The sequence below is a fragment of the Cervus elaphus genome, chromosome 12, assembly GCF_910594005.1.
Source record: "Cervus elaphus chromosome 12, mCerEla1.1, whole genome shotgun sequence".
In the NCBI taxonomy this organism is placed as follows: domain Eukaryota; kingdom Metazoa; phylum Chordata; class Mammalia; order Artiodactyla; family Cervidae; genus Cervus; species Cervus elaphus.
This window is the reverse complement of record NC_057826.1, coordinates 73,375,667-73,392,497: the sequence shown is the minus strand read 5'-3', so window position 1 is coordinate 73,392,497 and position 16,831 is coordinate 73,375,667. Positions and strand designations below refer to the sequence as shown.

The window sequence follows — 16,831 nt, the reverse complement described above, 5'->3', positions numbered from 1 at the left end:
CCCCCTCACTCTGTTCGATGTTCACTAGTTCCAGCAGAAAGCAACCTGGGGGAAAAAGAATTCCGAGTTAATAGTAATCAGGTCCTTTTACTGTAGCCCTGCTTCCTGTTGCTTCTTCTAGTAATAACTTAAGGTTACTCTAAGTTTTCATTTTGAAAGCACCAGTGATGTATCTGCAAGTCATAGACCCACTGATACTTTCATATTGTGTTTGGAGACTCATCTTTAATCTCCTTCCTCAATGACTTGCTTATAAAAACTTCTTTTCATTCTTTGCTGCTTTGATGATGACTGTCTAACCTTTTGGAACATTTTGTTATTGATAATGTTTATTGTTAGTATCTCATTAGCATGTGACCTTCCAAGTCAGTTCTTTCCCCTTTTAACTTCAGAAATACCTCGGAAACCAGTCCTCTCGGATATGTCAATTGCCCCAAGAAAGAAAGCCATCCTGAAAACAACTGAATTTTTCTAGATGTTTCAGTTTCAGATAGATCTCTCAAATGTAAGCTTGACCTCATATATTTTTCTGTCACTCTTCATGATTATTACATTTTCTCTGTTTTCTTTTCATTCTATGATTTGCTTTCTCTGTGTTTTCTTCCTAGAATTGGTGCCATGGCAACCGAGGCTCTGTGATGTTGACAGTGAGTTCACTGCCGCCCTTGTTCCTCTTGATCTGTCCATGGGTAACGGAGCTTATACGGTAAAGCTCTAGGGGTATGCGAACCATGTCCAGTTTGGATAATCCAGGACATTCTAAACTTTAGTCAAACAGGACATTTTACTGCTGAAGGTAAATTGTCCTTTGGGCCTGAAAATCATTGATCAAGATAGGAATACCCAAGGAAAATGAGGTGCTGATTAAGTTTCTGGATTCAAACTCTGGGAAAAAATCAGCACTGGACTTGAAAGTCATTGGCAGGAAGTGGGCAAATTGGACCTTCCCAGGCACTCTTTTTGTTCCAGGCAGGATACTGTGGAAGGTATGGCAGCTAAGCCCCAAGGGCTGTGTTGAACCAGGTTCAGCTTTGGGCAATATGGCCCAGGATACCAGGTGCCTCTCTTTGCACAGCCCTCCCCAGGCCATACATAAAGACTCAGTGTTGCTGTGTTCCTTGTGAACTTGGGCAGAAAAGAGAAGTGGCCAAATACATATACTTGTCACTTTATGCTTGACTTTAATAATATCCAAACTGTTGGAGATGATATAGATAGTGCTTAATTTCACCATTCTGCTTCTTTTGTTCTCACCAAACATGTCCTGTACATGAAATAATGAATTTTCAAATGAAAGTGAATTTAACTAATTTAATTCTGAGAATTTTCTGTTTTTTTGAGAATCTCACATGCAGCTTTGATATGACTGTTAATCTCAGGCAAGAGGTGGAATCCCTGACTCAGAAGAAGTTGTTCAGAAATAGAATTTTAATAGGCTTGGAAGCAGGAACCTGGCACTGGCTCAGAGAGACCCTGATTATGTAAAAAATGCCTGTTCCACCCACAACTTTCCTCACTCCCTCCACTGTTCCACCCACATTCACATTGTCTGTAGAGCACTGTTTTGTGGGTTTTTTTTTTCTCCTCTTGGTTTCTCCCCAAATGCTGCTTGATTTAATCACTACTAGGAACGTAATCATTTTATGATTACAGTGTAAGATAAGCAGTTCTCTCCTGTTGGACATGTAGATTGCTGTGCAATTTTTTTCTGTTACAAACTGTTCTGTGATGATGTTCTCTTACAGTGAATTGGTATAAGTGGATTAGCTGATCAAAATGTATATATAATTTTAAGGCTTTTATTTGCCATATTGCTAGATTATTTTCTAAAAGTGTTGTCCTAACTTACAGTCTAACAAGCAGACAGTGAGAATGCTCATTTTCCTCACATTTGAAACACACACACACATACAGCTTATTACAATTCTGTCTAAAAATTACCATTATGAGTATTTTAAAGTAATGTGTCATTATTTTAATATGTATTTATTTAATTAGTAATTACATTGAGTCTAAAAAGTATTTTTTGGTCACTTTGCCTTTTTTTCCTTTTCTTTTCATTTATATATATAACATTTTTCTAATCATGTGTTCATTTTTCTTGATTTAAAATAATTTCTTATAACTTGTAAATATTTATCTTTGCCATTTTTGACATTTGCATATTCAATACATGTGCATAGTAATTTTTTGAACCAAAGCTATTTTTTATGTAGTCACATATACACTCTTCCTCTTAATGGTTTATACTTTGGTTTTATGCTTAGGAATATATTCACACCTTGAGATTACATATTGATAACATATATGATATAGAATTGAAAGATGTCTGTTTTTGTGAACAGAAAATGTGTGCAATTATCAAAAGGGAAACACAACCAGTCTCCAGAACTTGTGGCAATTTCAGAAAGGATAAATTTCAGAAGGATAAACCCCTTCTCCATAAAGGAAGGGGTTAGTGTAATCAACTTGTCACCAAATGGCTGGCTCTAGTGACTTTTGAGAAACTCCGAGGCAGAAATTTGAAAGATATGTGGTGGTTTTCAAGTGGGACACTGTTACTGTGAGTTAAAATTCATGTAGAACTATTCAGTACAACTGCAGCTGAAAAAGCAGCTCACCAAAAGCATCTGCTACAATAAACATCTGGTTCCTCCACTACCGTTTACTAGTGGGATATTGGGGAAGTTCCTGAACCTCACTAAAAGTGTTGCTTCTCTAGTTTTTTAACACAGTATTGATAATAACTTGCTCCAGAAGGTTGTTATATGTATAAAATAAATGTAAATTATATGTATATAATAAAAGAGGTGACTGTTCTCAAAATATTCAGTGTGATGACAGTTCCATCAGGTGATTTGGGAGAAAATAAAGTTATCTTGTCAAAATTGGATAAAATTCCATTTCAGTACATGGTTCTTGGAGATTTATAATACTTATAATGTTTTGAAGACTTCATGAATTTGCTTAATTTGGTGTAACCCTTTACTTGCTTTATTTAAATACGGCACTTAAAAGAACTGAGCAGACATTTTTCTTCCTTTCCTATTAACTTCACATAGATTATTCCTAGAAAAGCATGTTTGGAAATTTGGAGATAGTTTATATAAGTGGTTTAGCTCCAGATTAGCAACCGATAAATTCTTAGAAATTGTAGTACATGTAATTGAAATAAAGGAAGTAGGCTGCAAGGCTGACCTCTGTATGACAGGAGATAAGAATTTATTTTATGGTTTGGAAAGAATGTGCAAATGGTGAGATTGGTCCAGATGGTGAGATTGAGGGAAGTATCTGAGGGAAGTGGTAAAACAAGAAATTATTTGTTGAGTAGCTATACTTTGTTTGTATCCTTGTAAATAATCTCCTAAAATAAGTTAGACAAATTTGAAGTTTAGATTTCACTATATCCTTAATTTATAAAGCCCTGAATTAAGCAGAAGTTACTAAAAAAACTTGAATTTCATTTCATTTTAATTAATTAATTAATTTCATTCCATTTTAAGTGTCAGCAGCCTGAATTACGAGTGTTTCTGATATGTAAAGTGTGAGATGCAAAAAGCCTAGTTAATTATTATCTCAAAATCGGTTACAAATGCAGAAACCACACACCTTTAGAAACAACAATACATTTTATTCACTACAAATTTTCATCTCTTTTCCCTATCTGCTCTAAGAAAGCTGGATGAGTGTAGAATGAGCAAAACATAAGCACCCAGAAGTAAATAATAGTTAAAATAATCAGGGAAACAGCATCTTATGTTAAAGATATTTTGGATGATGGTCTTAATTAAGCATTTTTGCTTAGGTAGATAATTTGTCCAGGCAATTGTTCACCCATTCAGTCCACTTTGTGAAATAGGACAGAGAAAACTTGTTATTGAACCCCCAGAAATTCTGTTCCTCCTTGTCCAGACAACCTCAAATTCTTGGTTCTTTCTTAAAGGAAATCCAATTACAGTTGTACTTCACTTTGTGGAATAGATGATTTTCTGAAGGCTATAAATGTGGCTCCCTTAAATTACACTTTATTTCTCTGTTATATTCTTAGAATCATCTTTAAAAAATATGTGCTAGTAGTGAAAATAAAATGCAAAATCAAACCAACATTTGTAATTATATATTTTAAAGAGAAGATCTTTAGACACATTTTAGATAATACTTAATATGTCAAATGGCAAAAATACTGAAATAAAATAAACCTGTCAATTGACACTGGATTTGCAGCAAAGAGAGAAGTCCTGACTAATGCCCTTTACATTTAGCATATATCTTAACACTATTTGAATAAACACTAGCCACTAAATTCCTAATTCTTACTTTGAGTACTTTCTGACTTACTACTTAATATCCATCTAAGGCTATTTGTTTCTTTATGATCCTTAGAGTAAAAACATGAATTATTTTTGGAAGAGAGTAAAAAGATCACACCTGTAAGGCTGTACTTATTCCATACGGCAATCCTTCCTTATAATCAGTCACTACCAGTGGAGAATATTTTGCAGTGTAAATACCAAAACAAGTTTATGAATCCTGTTGAATCCTTATATGTTGTTTCAATTCTGAAATACATAACGGATTTATACTTCCTTTTAGAAGCTTGGTTATAATGAAAAGTTCAATTTTCTTAAGACAATTTTGTTTCTTAAAAAAGACTAATCCATCATGTAGTGGGCGACTTTTATGATAATAGGAGGCTTTATTGTAATAGTTCCTTAACCAAAATTATTTTTAAATTTTCTAGAAAACCACCCTGTTTGTGTCTTATTCAGACAGCTTGTGTTGCAACTTAGTTCACTATGACTTCTGATTTATGTTTTAAGAACAGATATTTCAGCCCAAAAGACTTTCCTTAGAGCAGCCTTCATCTCATTGTTCCTGAGGCTGTAAATTAGAGGATTGCAAAGGGGTGTTATTACAGCATAAAATAAGGTCACAATTTTTTGCTCTTTCACTGGGTGTCCTGATCCAGGACTAACATACATCACCATAACAGAGCCAAAAAACAGAATTACCACAGCCAGATGAGAAGCACAAGTAGAGAAAGCCTTGTGTTTGCTGGCTGCTGAGGGCATCCTTACCACAGCCAGAATCACCAGTGCATAGGCGCAAAGGATGAAGAGAAAGGTGCCGATCATGAAAATAACATTGAAAGTAGAGTAAATGAGTTGTGTGGTGGTGTCTTCAGAACAGGACAGCATCATCAACGGGACAGGATCACATATAAAATGGTCGATGATATTTGGATTGCAAAAGGGCAACCGTGAAATGAGAACAACTGGGGTTACGAAGAGAATGAACCCACCGGACCACCCAAAGATGACAAGGCCAGTGTAGAGGTCTTTTGTCATGATGCATGGGTAATGCAGAGGACGGCAGATGGCAAGATACCTGTCAAAGGCCATGATGCAAAGGTAGAAGCCCTCGTCACACCCAAAAGAGAAGAAGAAGTAGAACTGTGCAAAACAACTCACAAAGGAGATGGACTTGCTTGAGGACAGGAAGAGGGCCAACATATTAGGGACGGTTGTGGTGACATAACATATTTCCAGGAAAGAGAAATTCCCCAAGAAGATGTACATGGGGGTGTGAAGGCGCTGATCCCACCGCACAGCACAGACAATGGCCGTGTTCCCCATCAGGGTCAGGATATAGGCTGCTGAGAAGAGCCCGAAGTAGAGGCGCTGCATTTCTGGGCTTGAGGGAAAGCCCAGGAGGATAAAGTGGGTAACAGAGTGTGTGGTTTCTCTGCTGGACACATTCATTAGTCTGGAAGACATGGGATGAGAGAAGTTTACTGATCTTTAACAGAGTATACTGATTCTTCCTGAAAAATCCTAATTTCATTATCATTTTGGGGAGATTAAGTAATAAACAATGAGTTTTGTTTTAAAGTACCCAAACTGTGATCATCATAACCTATTGCCCAAGAGTATGATTTCATTTTGATGTTGTTGTTTAGTGACGTAGTCATGTCTGACTCTTTTGCGACCCCATGGACTGCAGCATACCAGGCTCCTCTGTCCATGGGATTTTCCAGGCAAGAGTACTGGAGTAGGGTGCCATTGCCTTCTCTGAAAAATTACCCTTAGATATCCACAAATTATTCTGCTGCTTTTATTGAAGAAAAAGCTCAGCTAACACACATATCTTAGTGGTAGCTTCATAACTCATTTGACTGAATTTTTAAAACTCATTTAATTTTTGTCTTTCATATTGCAGTATGTGTCCTGATACATTGATATCCTGTTCAATGATATTGAAATTGCTCATCTTTACTGACAAGGACTTCCCCAATGGCTCAGCAGTAAGGAATCTGCCTACAATGCAGGAGACACAGCAGATGTGTGTTCAATCTCTGGGTTGAGAAGATCTCTAGCAGGAAGAAATGGCAACCCTCCCCAGTATTCTTGCTTGGAAAATCCCATGGACAGAGGAGCCTGGTGGGCTACAGTCTATTGTATTGCAAAGACTCAGAGATGACGGAGTGACTGAGCAGGCTATGCAATTGACAATGGCACCCTAACAGTGGCAAGTCAAATCAATGTCAATACTCACCCTGTTTGGGTCTCCTGTTACAGATCTTCTTGAGAATACTAACTGTATAAAGTCACAATCTGAAGAATATCCTACAAATGCAAGGAACAGGAAACATACAGATGCTGAATGGTGTTTTATCACTTAAGGAAGACACACGAAATTAGTGAGCCTGAGAGCAATATGTGGGATGGAGAGCTGTGATATCAGAGTGGAATCAGAGATTTGTTACATTATTTCTACTGAACAAATAACAAAATCCATTTTAATATTGAAAATAAATCCACTTCCAGTAATTTGCTATTATACATTTTTAAAATAAAATCCCCAGGTCTCTTTGTAAACAATACCCATTATATTTTAAAGGAGTCAGAAAATTAGGTGTATTTCTCAAAGTTCAGGAAAATAAGAGAAAATTAATATTTTAAAATTTTCTGTCTGAATTTTATTGTAATCAGATATTTACAATATTAGAACAAGAAGAAAATACTTGTCAGTAAATCCATGTATGCAAAAATCTCAGCATTTGAAATAGGGCATGCAAAAATTTAACTCACTCCTTGGATGTGTGCCAAGAAGAAAAGTCAGAGAGGGGAAATAAAATATTCCCATAGCATGTGAGGGACTTCTGAAGAGATGGCCGATCCAGTTTGTAACCTGCCATGAGTTGCAAAGAGTGAATTTTAAAAGAGTTTTTTCTCCCTAACTTCAAGGGTCATATTTATGGTTAAGATGAAATCCCAGATGAAGGTGCTGTCTATATTCATTTCCTTGCATGATGGCCTTTTGAGATTTAGGAGCCACGCCCTGATATTTTGAAAGTATTTGTTCAACAGATGAGATGGGTTTTGAATTGTCTTTGTTTACAAAGAAATCCCAAGCCCTGCTATTCCTTGAGGAATAGTGCACTTGTAGAGTAAGTTCTTATTTTCTCTTGAGCTTCCACTAACCAGATTTTGCAAAAGTTTCCTTGGGAATAATTAAATAATAGTAGCGTGCTGCCTATGGGGTCGCACAGAGTCGGACACGACTGAAATGACTTAGCAGCAGCAGCAGCAGCGTTTGTTGTAATAGTTAGAATACAAAGATGTACCGTTTGACTCTCTTTCTATCTTGAAGAAAGAGAAAAACAAATTTTCCCCACTAATATTCTCAAATTTTTTGTTTAGAGACAGTTCAGCTGTTCTTTTATGATAGTCATTGGAAAGTTGTGTGTTTTCAGGGCTAAGACTGGTATGCTAAACGCTATGCTAAATCACTTCAGTCGTGTCCAACTTTGTGCAGCCCCATAGAAAGCAGCCCACCAGGCTCCCCCATCCCTGGGATTCTCCAGGCAAGAACACTGGAGTGGGTTACAATTTCCCTCTCCAATGCATGAAAGTGAAAAGTGAAAGTGAAGTCGCTCAGTTGTGTCTGACTCCGAGCGACCCCATGGACTGCAGCCTACCAGGCTCCTGCATCCACAGGATTTTCCAGGCAAGAGTACTGGGGTGGGTTGCCATTGCCTTTTCTGAAGACTGGTATCAGTCAGTTCAGTTCAGTTCTGTCGCTCAGTCGTGTCCGACTCTTTGCGACCCCACAAATCGCAGCACGCCAGGCCTCCCTGTCCATCACAAACTCCTGGAATCTACCCAAACACATGTCCATCGAAGACTGGTATAGGGTTATTCAAACAAGTAATCGTTTATTAAGTGCATACTGATTGTTTTTAAAAACAAAAAAAATTCCTGCCTACCTAGAACAATTTAATTGAGGTTGGGAGCAACAGAAAATAAAAAAAATCAGTAAGTGAATAACTGAAATAAGTTTTTCTTTTCATTTGAGAAAAACGAAACATGGAAGTAGGATGGATTATAAATGGAGTAGTGCTGCGGCCAGCACAGAAGGTAGGGATTGAAAGTGGTAGACGCACAGTTTGGGAAAAAGAAACTAGAGACAGAATTAAAGTTTTAAAGATGGGACTGGGGGACTCAAGATCTCTTGGGTCAAGAGCCCTGTTCCTTGGAGCCACCTCACTTTTATTTAGTGTCTTGGCAAGCAGAATGTATCTGTTGTTTTATGATGAAGTCAGCCTCCTATGTCCCCAGTCATGTCTCCCATTTTATTGATTACTTTAAACTATCTTTATTATTTTCTTGTACAAGGGCTATCACTTAGCTGGCGGTCATAGACCTGCATATGCCTTAGGAAAACATCTTAGTGTGTACACAAGCAGTGTTCTTAACTTGCACTGACCCAGCATTCCAAGTTCCACACTATGTTTTTCCTTAACTTATCGGGGTTTGATGACCCCAACTAATCAGCCCAATGTATTTTTATTTGGGTTATGCTGTATTGCTATATTCTGCTTTTATTCTTTTCCCATGGTGACTTTCTCACGGCTTAGCCAGAGCAACAGGCGGCTGACTATTAACCCCTGCGGGGTACGACTTGTAATTTTAAATAGGGTTTAAAGGAAAGCCTATCAGAGAATTTAACATTTGAGCAGAAGCTTCAGAAATGTGGGAAAAAATCAAGAGGAGATTGAGAGAGTTTTCAGACAGAAGAAACAGCTAATGCCAGGAAGAAGAGTAGGAGTACATTTAGCATGTCAGAGGAGGGCAGTGTGCTGGAGTAGCATAAACTGGAGCCATGACCAGTTTCTAGCACCCGGTTCTATTGTCTCTATTTCATCTTTATGTAGCTTCTGTACTTCACTGTACTCTTTAAGGGCTTCCCAGGTGGTGGTAGTGGTAAATAACCCGCCTGCCAATGAAGGAGACATAAGAGACGTGGGTTCGATCCCACGAACATGGGTACCCTCCAGGGAAGAACCCCCTGGAGGAGGGCATGGCAACCTATTCCTGTATTCTTGCCTACAGAATCCCACTGATAGAGGAGCCTGGCAGGCTACAGTCCATAGGGTTGCAAAGAGTTGGACACTACCAAAGCAACTTAGCATGCACGACGTACTCTTTAAATTTTTTTTCAGCTTTATTGAGATATAATTGACATATAACAATGTATGAGTTTAAGGTGTACAATGTATTAATTTGATACACATATATTGCAAAATGATTACCTCCATAGCATTAGCTAACACCTCCATCCACTCACAGAATTACTGTTTCTCTTTGGTGGCCAGAATATTGACGATCTTCTCTGTTAGCAAATTTAAGTATATAATGCAGAATTGTTGACAATAATCACTATGATGTACACTAGATTCCTGAGTTCAACTTTTTAAGATTTTACATAGAAGTGATATAAAGTAGTATTTGTCTTTCTCTGACTTATTTCACCAAGCACAATACCCTCAAGGTCCATCTGTGTTGTTACAAATGGCTACTTCTTTCTTTCTCATGGCCGAATGATATTCTACCATACATATATATATATATACACATATATATATATATCATATCTTCTTTATCCATTCATCTGTAGATGGACAATTAGATTGTTCCCATTCTTGGCTTTTGTCAAAATTGCTGCAATGAACATGGAGGTTCAGATAAAGATAATGATTTCATTTTCTTTGAATATATACCCAGAAGTGGGGCTGCTGGATCATATGATAGCTGTATTTTTAATTTTTTGAGGAACCTCCACACTGTTTTCCATAGTGGCTGTACCAGTTTGCATTCCACTAATAGTGCACAAGATTCCTTTTTCTCTACATCCTTCCAAACACTTGTTATCCTTTGTCTTTTTGATGATAGCTGTTCTAAAGGTGTGAGATGATATCTCTTGGTTTTGATTTGTGTTTCCCTGATTATTAGTGATGTCGAGCACCTTTTTAGGTATCAGTTGAGCATTTTTATACCTTTCTTGGAAATACATCTATAAATATCTATTTAAAAATTATTTTTTTCTTGAGTCATATGAGTTCCTTATATATTTTAGATATTATCAGGTATATGGTTGGCAAATATTTTCTTCTATCACATAGGCTGCCTTTACAGTTTGTTAATTTTTCATCATAGTATAGAAGCTTTTATTTTAGATATAGTCCCACTTGTTTATTCTTGCTTTTGCTGCTTTGTACAGCATTGGCAGACCAATGCCAAGAAACTTATTCTCCATGTTGTCTTCTATGCTTTACAGTTTCAGGATATATATATATATATACACCTGATATATGTATGTACTTCTATATATATGTATGTCATATATGTACATATATATACATATATATATGACAAACCTAGACAGCATATTAGAAAGCAGAGACGTTACTTTGCCAACAAAGGTTCATCTAGTCAAGGCTATGGTTTTTCCAGTAGTCATGTATGGATGTGAGAGTTGGACTATAAAGAAAGCTGAGCACCGAAGAATTGATGCTTTTGAACTGTGGTGTTGAAGAAGATTCTTGAGAGTCCCTTGGACTGCAAGGAGATCCAACCAGTCCATCCTAAAGGAAATCAGTCCTGAATATTCATTGGAAGGAGTGACGCTGAAGCTGAAACTCCAATCCTTTGGCCGTCTGATTCGAAGAAGTGACTCACTTGAAAAGATCATGATGCTAGGTAAGTTTGAAGGCGAGAGAAGGGGACGACAGAAGATGAGATGGTTGGATGGCATTACTGACTCAATGGACATGAGTTTGAGCAAGCTCCAGGAGTTGGTGATGGACAGGAGGCCTTGCGTGCTGCAGTCCATGGGGTTGCAAATAGTAGGACATGATTGAGTGATTGAACTGAACTAAACTGAACACATGCTACAACATAAATGAACCTTGTAAACATTATGTTGTGACAGAAGCCAGTCACAAAAGGTTGCATATTGTATGATTCCATTTATGTGAAATTTCCAGAATAGGCAAATCCATAGAAACAGAAAGAAATAGAAACAGAAATTGTTTCCAGGGACTGGAGAGAGGGGAAATTAGGGAGTGATAGTTAATGGGTCCAGGTTCTCTTTATGGTATGAGGAAAATTCTGGTTGAGAGCATGAGGTACTAATGTTCTTGAGATAGTTGGCAGAGGAAAATCTAACAATTTTGTAATTTGAATTATAGTCACTAGTCATTATCTTCTAACCTTAACCTACAGAAGACACAAATGATGTGTTAAGAAAAGGCTTGGCTTTTTTTTTTTTTTAAAGAGAGTTCTTTCCAAAAATAATTCTTAAAAGTAAATATACAATGGGAAAAAGAAGTCATGTATGAATGTGAGAGTTGGACTATAAAGAAAGCTGAGCACTGAAGAATCGATGCTTTTGAACTGTGGTGTTGGAGAAGACTCTTGAGAGTCCCTTGGACTGCAAGGAGATCCAACCAGTCCATCCTAAAGGAAATCAGTCCTGAATATTCATTGTAAGGACTGATGCTGAAGCTGAAACTCCAATCCTTTGGCCACCTAATGCGAAAAGCTGACTCATTAGAAAAGACCTTGATGCTGGGAAAGATTGAAGGCAGGAGTATAAGGGGATGACAGAGGATGAGATGGTTGGATGGCATCACCAGGAGTTGGTGATGGACAGGGAGGCCTGGCATGCTGCAGTCAATGGGGTCTCAAAGAGTCGGACACAACTGTGTGATTGAACTGAGCTGAACTGATATATATGAATCCATTTCCAGTTGATTTTTATACATGGTATAACAAAATCCAATTCAGTCTTTTGCATGTGGGTATTCAGTTTTTCAACCCCACTCATTGAAGAGACTATCTTTTTCCCATTATATATTCTTGGTGCCCTTGTCCTGGATTAGATGACATTATATGCACACATCCCACCAGGTTCCTGGGTAGGCAGGACTGCTCCCACACTGCACCAGGGCAGAGGAGGAGCCAAATGAAAGGTTACTTTAGGATCATATCCAGGACAGTGGTTGAATTCATCTTCTGGGTCAGATGTTGCATTTATGTCTTTTTAAAAAACATTTTGTTTTTCTTTTAAGAAAAATTTTTATTGGAGTATAGTTGCTTTGCAATGTTGTGTTAGTTTCTACTGTAAGCAAAGTGAATCAACTAAACATATACAAATATCCCCTCTTTATTGGATTTCCTTCCTGTTTAGGTCACCAGAGAGCACTGAGCAGAGTTCCTTGAGCTGTATAGTAGTTTTCATTTGTGTGTGCATGCTCAGTTACTTAGTCATGTCCAATTCTCTGTGACCCCATGGACTGTAGCCCACCAGGCTCCTCTGTCTATGGAATTTTCCAGGTAAGAATACTGGAGCAGGTTGCCATTTCCTACTATCCATTAAGATCCATTAAGATCTTAATCTATTGATTAAGATCCATTTCAAAGGATCTTCCTGACCTAGGGATTGAACCCATGTCTCCTGCGTCTCCTGTGTTGGCAGATAGATTCTTTACCACGAGCCACCTGAGAAGCCTAGGTTATCTATTATATACATAGTATCAGTAGTGTATCATGTAGTTATGTACAGATGTGAGAGATGGATCATAAAGAAGGCTGAGTGCCAAATAACTGAAGCTTTTGATCTGTGGTGTTGAAGAAGATTTGAGAGTCCCTTGGACTGCAGAGAGATCAAACCAGTCAATCCTAAAGGAAATCAACCCTGAATATTCATTGGAAGGACTGATATTGAAGCTGAAGCTCTGATGCTTTGACCACCTGATACAAAGAGCCAACTCATTTGGAAAAGACCCTGATGCTAGGAAAGATTGAGAACCAGTTTTCTCACTTCTTGTTTTAAGTTTATCATACTGAGGTTTTTGTTGTTCAGTCACTCAGTTGTGTCTAACTGTTTGCGACCATGGACTGTATCATGCCAGGATTTCCTGTCTTACACTATCTCCTGGGATTTGTTCAAACATATTCATTGAGCTGATGATGCCCTCCAACTATCTCATCCTCTGTTACCCCATTCCCCTCATGCCCTCAATGTTGAAGTCATTCTGTGTCTGCCTTGTTGTGCATTTCACCTGGTAATACAATTTCAGTTTTCCTTTTTAGGTATAGGGAATTTAAAATTCTAATTTGTTGTTGTTGTTTAGTTGCTAATTTATTCTCTGATTCAATCCAAACTCACTAAATTTTGTCATGTTATCTGAAAAATAATAAGAAATGAAGAGGAGTTAAAATGACTCTAGCATGACTTTCAAGCAAATATTTCCAATATTCTCTTGGAGGGCCAAGCAAACTGTATGTGGGTTTTGTAAAAGAATGTCATGTTATTGTTTATACTTCTTTTTCTACAAGTGGATATATGTATATGTATCACAGATCCACTTCACTGTGCAGCAAAAACTAACACAATATTGTATATCAACTATTCTCCAATAAAAATGAATTAAAAAAGAAACTCACATTTATAATGGGACTAAAAGTGAATAAACAACAAAAATTATTTTTAATTAAAAATGTTTATAGATAAAATAATAACATTCATGGTCTCTTGTTAGCAATATTTACAACAAAGTGAACATTGAATTAGAGTCAAAGGGCTCTCACATATACTTAAACTTTCTAAATAGTCTTAGGTATCCAAGATTTTGGATTCCTAGTACAGCTTTGATATAGGTTGGTCTTTACAGAAGGTCCTCTTTAGCTGTTATACAAAAATGGAGTAGAGGGTTTCCCTAGTGGCTCAGTGGTAAGGAATCCATCTGCCAGTGACACGGGTTTGATCCCTGATTCGGGAAGATCTCACATGCTTTGGAGCAACTCAGCCCATGTGCCACAACCGTTCAGCCTGTGCTCTTAAAGCTGGGAGCCACTACAATGAGAAGCCCACACCAGAGAGTAGCCCCTGCTGGTGGCAACTAGAGAAAAGCCTATGCAGCAATGAAGTCCCAGCACAGCCAAAGCTACATAAACAAATAAATATTTTTTAAAAATAGAGTAGAGTCCAGAAACTCTCCTTTCCTTTTATTGTGCATTGCTTTCTGTCCCTGGAGGTCGCCTCTCAGGAGCAGCAGGGACAATCACAGTACATCATTCAATCCCCAAATGTGTTTTACTTTCTGTGTTGAGCTCAAAGCTGAAAAGGCCTTCCTGAATCCATTGGTGACACTGTCACCTAGTAATGGCCCTTCTTCTAGTTTGCTGCTCACCTGACATCTCCTGACTCTACACATGGACATCACCAAATGGTTAATACTAAAATCAGATTGATTATATTCTTTGCAGCCAAAGATGGCGAAGTTCTATACAGTCAGCAGAAACAATACTGGGAGCTGATTGTCACTCAAGACCATGAACTCCTTATTGCCACATTCAGACTTAAATTGAAGAAAGTAGGGAAAATCACTAGACCATTCAGGTATGACCTAAATCATATCCCTTATGATTATACAGTGGAAGTAACAAACAGATTCAAGGGATTAGATCTGATAGACAGAGTGCCTAAAGAACTATGAATGGAGGTTCGTGACATTGTACAATTGGCAGGGGTCAAGACCATCCCCAAGGAAAAGAAATGCAAAAATGTAAAATGGTTGTCTGAGGAGGCCTTACAAATAGCTGTGAATAGAAGAGAAGTGAAAGGCAAAGGAGAAAAGGAAACATATACCCATTTGAATGCAACTTTCCAAAGAATAGCAAGGGGAGATAAGAAAGCCTTCCTCAGTGATCAATGCAAAGAAATAGAGGAAAGCAATAGAATGGGAAAGACTAGAGATTTCAAGAAAATTAGAGATACCAAAGGAACATTTCATGCAAAGATGGGCACAATAAAGGACTGAAAAGGTATGGACCTAACAGAAGTAGAAGATATTAAGAAAAGGTGGTAAGAATACACAGAAGAACTGTACAAAAAAGATCTTCATGACCCAGATAATCACGATGGTGTGATGAGTCACCTAGAGCCAGACAAACTGGAATGTGAAGTCAAGTGGGCCTTAGGAAACATCATTACGAACAAAGCTAGTGGAGGTGATGGAATTCCAGGTGAGCTATTTCAACTCCTAAAAGATGATGCTGTGAAAGTGCTGCATTCAATATGCCAGCAAATTTGGAAAGCTCAGCAGTGGCCACAGTACTGGAAAAGGTAAGTTTTTCATTCCAACCTCAAAGAAAGGCAATGCCAAAGAATGCTCAAACTACCACACAATTGTACTCATCTCACATGCTAGCTTAGTAATGGTCAAAATTCTCCAAGCCAGGCTTCAACAGTACATGAACCATGAACTTCCAGATGTTCAAGCTGGTTTTAGAAAAGGCAGAGGAACCAGAGATCAAATTGCCAACATCCGTTGGATCATCGAAAAACCAAGAGAGTTCCAGAAAAACATTGACTATGCCAAAGCCTTTGTGTGGATCACCATAAACTGTGGAAAATTCTTAAAGAGATGGGAATTCCAAGCCACCTGACCTGCCTCTTGAGAAATCTGTATGTAGGTCAGGAAGCAACAGTCAGAGCTGGATATGGAACAACAGACTGGTTCAAAATAGGGAAATGAGTACATCAAAGCTGTATATTGTCACCCTGTTTATTTAACTTATACACAGAGTACATCATGAGAAACGCTGGGCTGGATGAAGCACAGCTGGAATCAAGATTGCTGGGAGAAATATCAATAACCTAAGATATGCAGATGACACCACCCTTATGGCAGAAAGTGAAGAAGAGCTAAAGAGCCTCTTGATGAAAGTGAAGATGATGAGGAGAGTGAAAATGTTGGCTTAAAACTCGACGTTCAGAAAACTAATGGTCATGACATCTGGTCACATCACTTCATGGCAAATAGGGAAACAATGGAAACAGTGACAGACTTTATTTTTTTGGGCTCCAAAATCACTGCAGATGGTAACTGCAGCCATGTAATTAAAAGACGCTTGCTCCTTGGAAGAAAAGCTATGACCAACCTAGACAGCATATTAAAAAGCAGAGACATTACTTTGCCAACAAAGGTCTGTCTAGTCAAAGCTATGGTTTTTCCAGTATTCATGTATGGATGTGAGAGTTGGACTATAAAGAAAGCTGAGTGCCAAAGAATTGATGCTTCTGAACTGTGGTGTTGGAGAAGACTCTTGAGAGTCCCTTGGACTGCAAGGAGATCCAACCAGTCCATCCTAAAGGAGATCAGTCCCGAACATTCATTGGAAGGACTGATGCTGAAGCTGAAACTCCAATCCTTTGGCCACCTGATGGGAAGAGCTGACTCATTTGAAAAGACCCTGATGCTGGGAAAGATTGAAGGCAGGAGAAGGGAATGACAGAGGATGAGATGGTTGGATGGCATCACAGACTCAATGGGCATGAGTTTGAGTAAACTCCGGGAGTTGGTGATGGACAGGGAGGCCTGGCGTGCTGCAGTCCATGGGGTTGCAAAGAGTTGGACACAACTGAGCGATTGTAGTGAACTGATTGTAGTGAATCCAGACAGGTTCTGGATTTTTTTTTT

The 16,831-nt window shown here is 38.2% G+C and overlaps 1 protein-coding gene across 1 annotated transcript; it reads right to left on the bottom strand.

Moving 5' to 3' along the window:
* Nucleotides 1–4,808: 4,808 nt before the first annotated feature.
* LOC122705680 (olfactory receptor 11G2-like) lies at nt 4,809–5,762 on the bottom strand. Its single transcript, XM_043921096.1, has one exon. The coding sequence runs from the start codon at nt 5,760–5,762 to the stop codon at nt 4,809–4,811; it is 954 nt and encodes a 317-aa protein (XP_043777031.1).
* Between the last annotated feature and the right edge of the window lie 11,069 nt (nt 5,763–16,831).

What these genes read in the sequence shown, in the direction of transcription:
- LOC122705680 (XM_043921096.1), bottom strand. Translation starts at nt 5,762, where the DNA reads ATGAATGTGTCCAGCAGAGAAACCACACACTCTGTTACCCACTTTATC.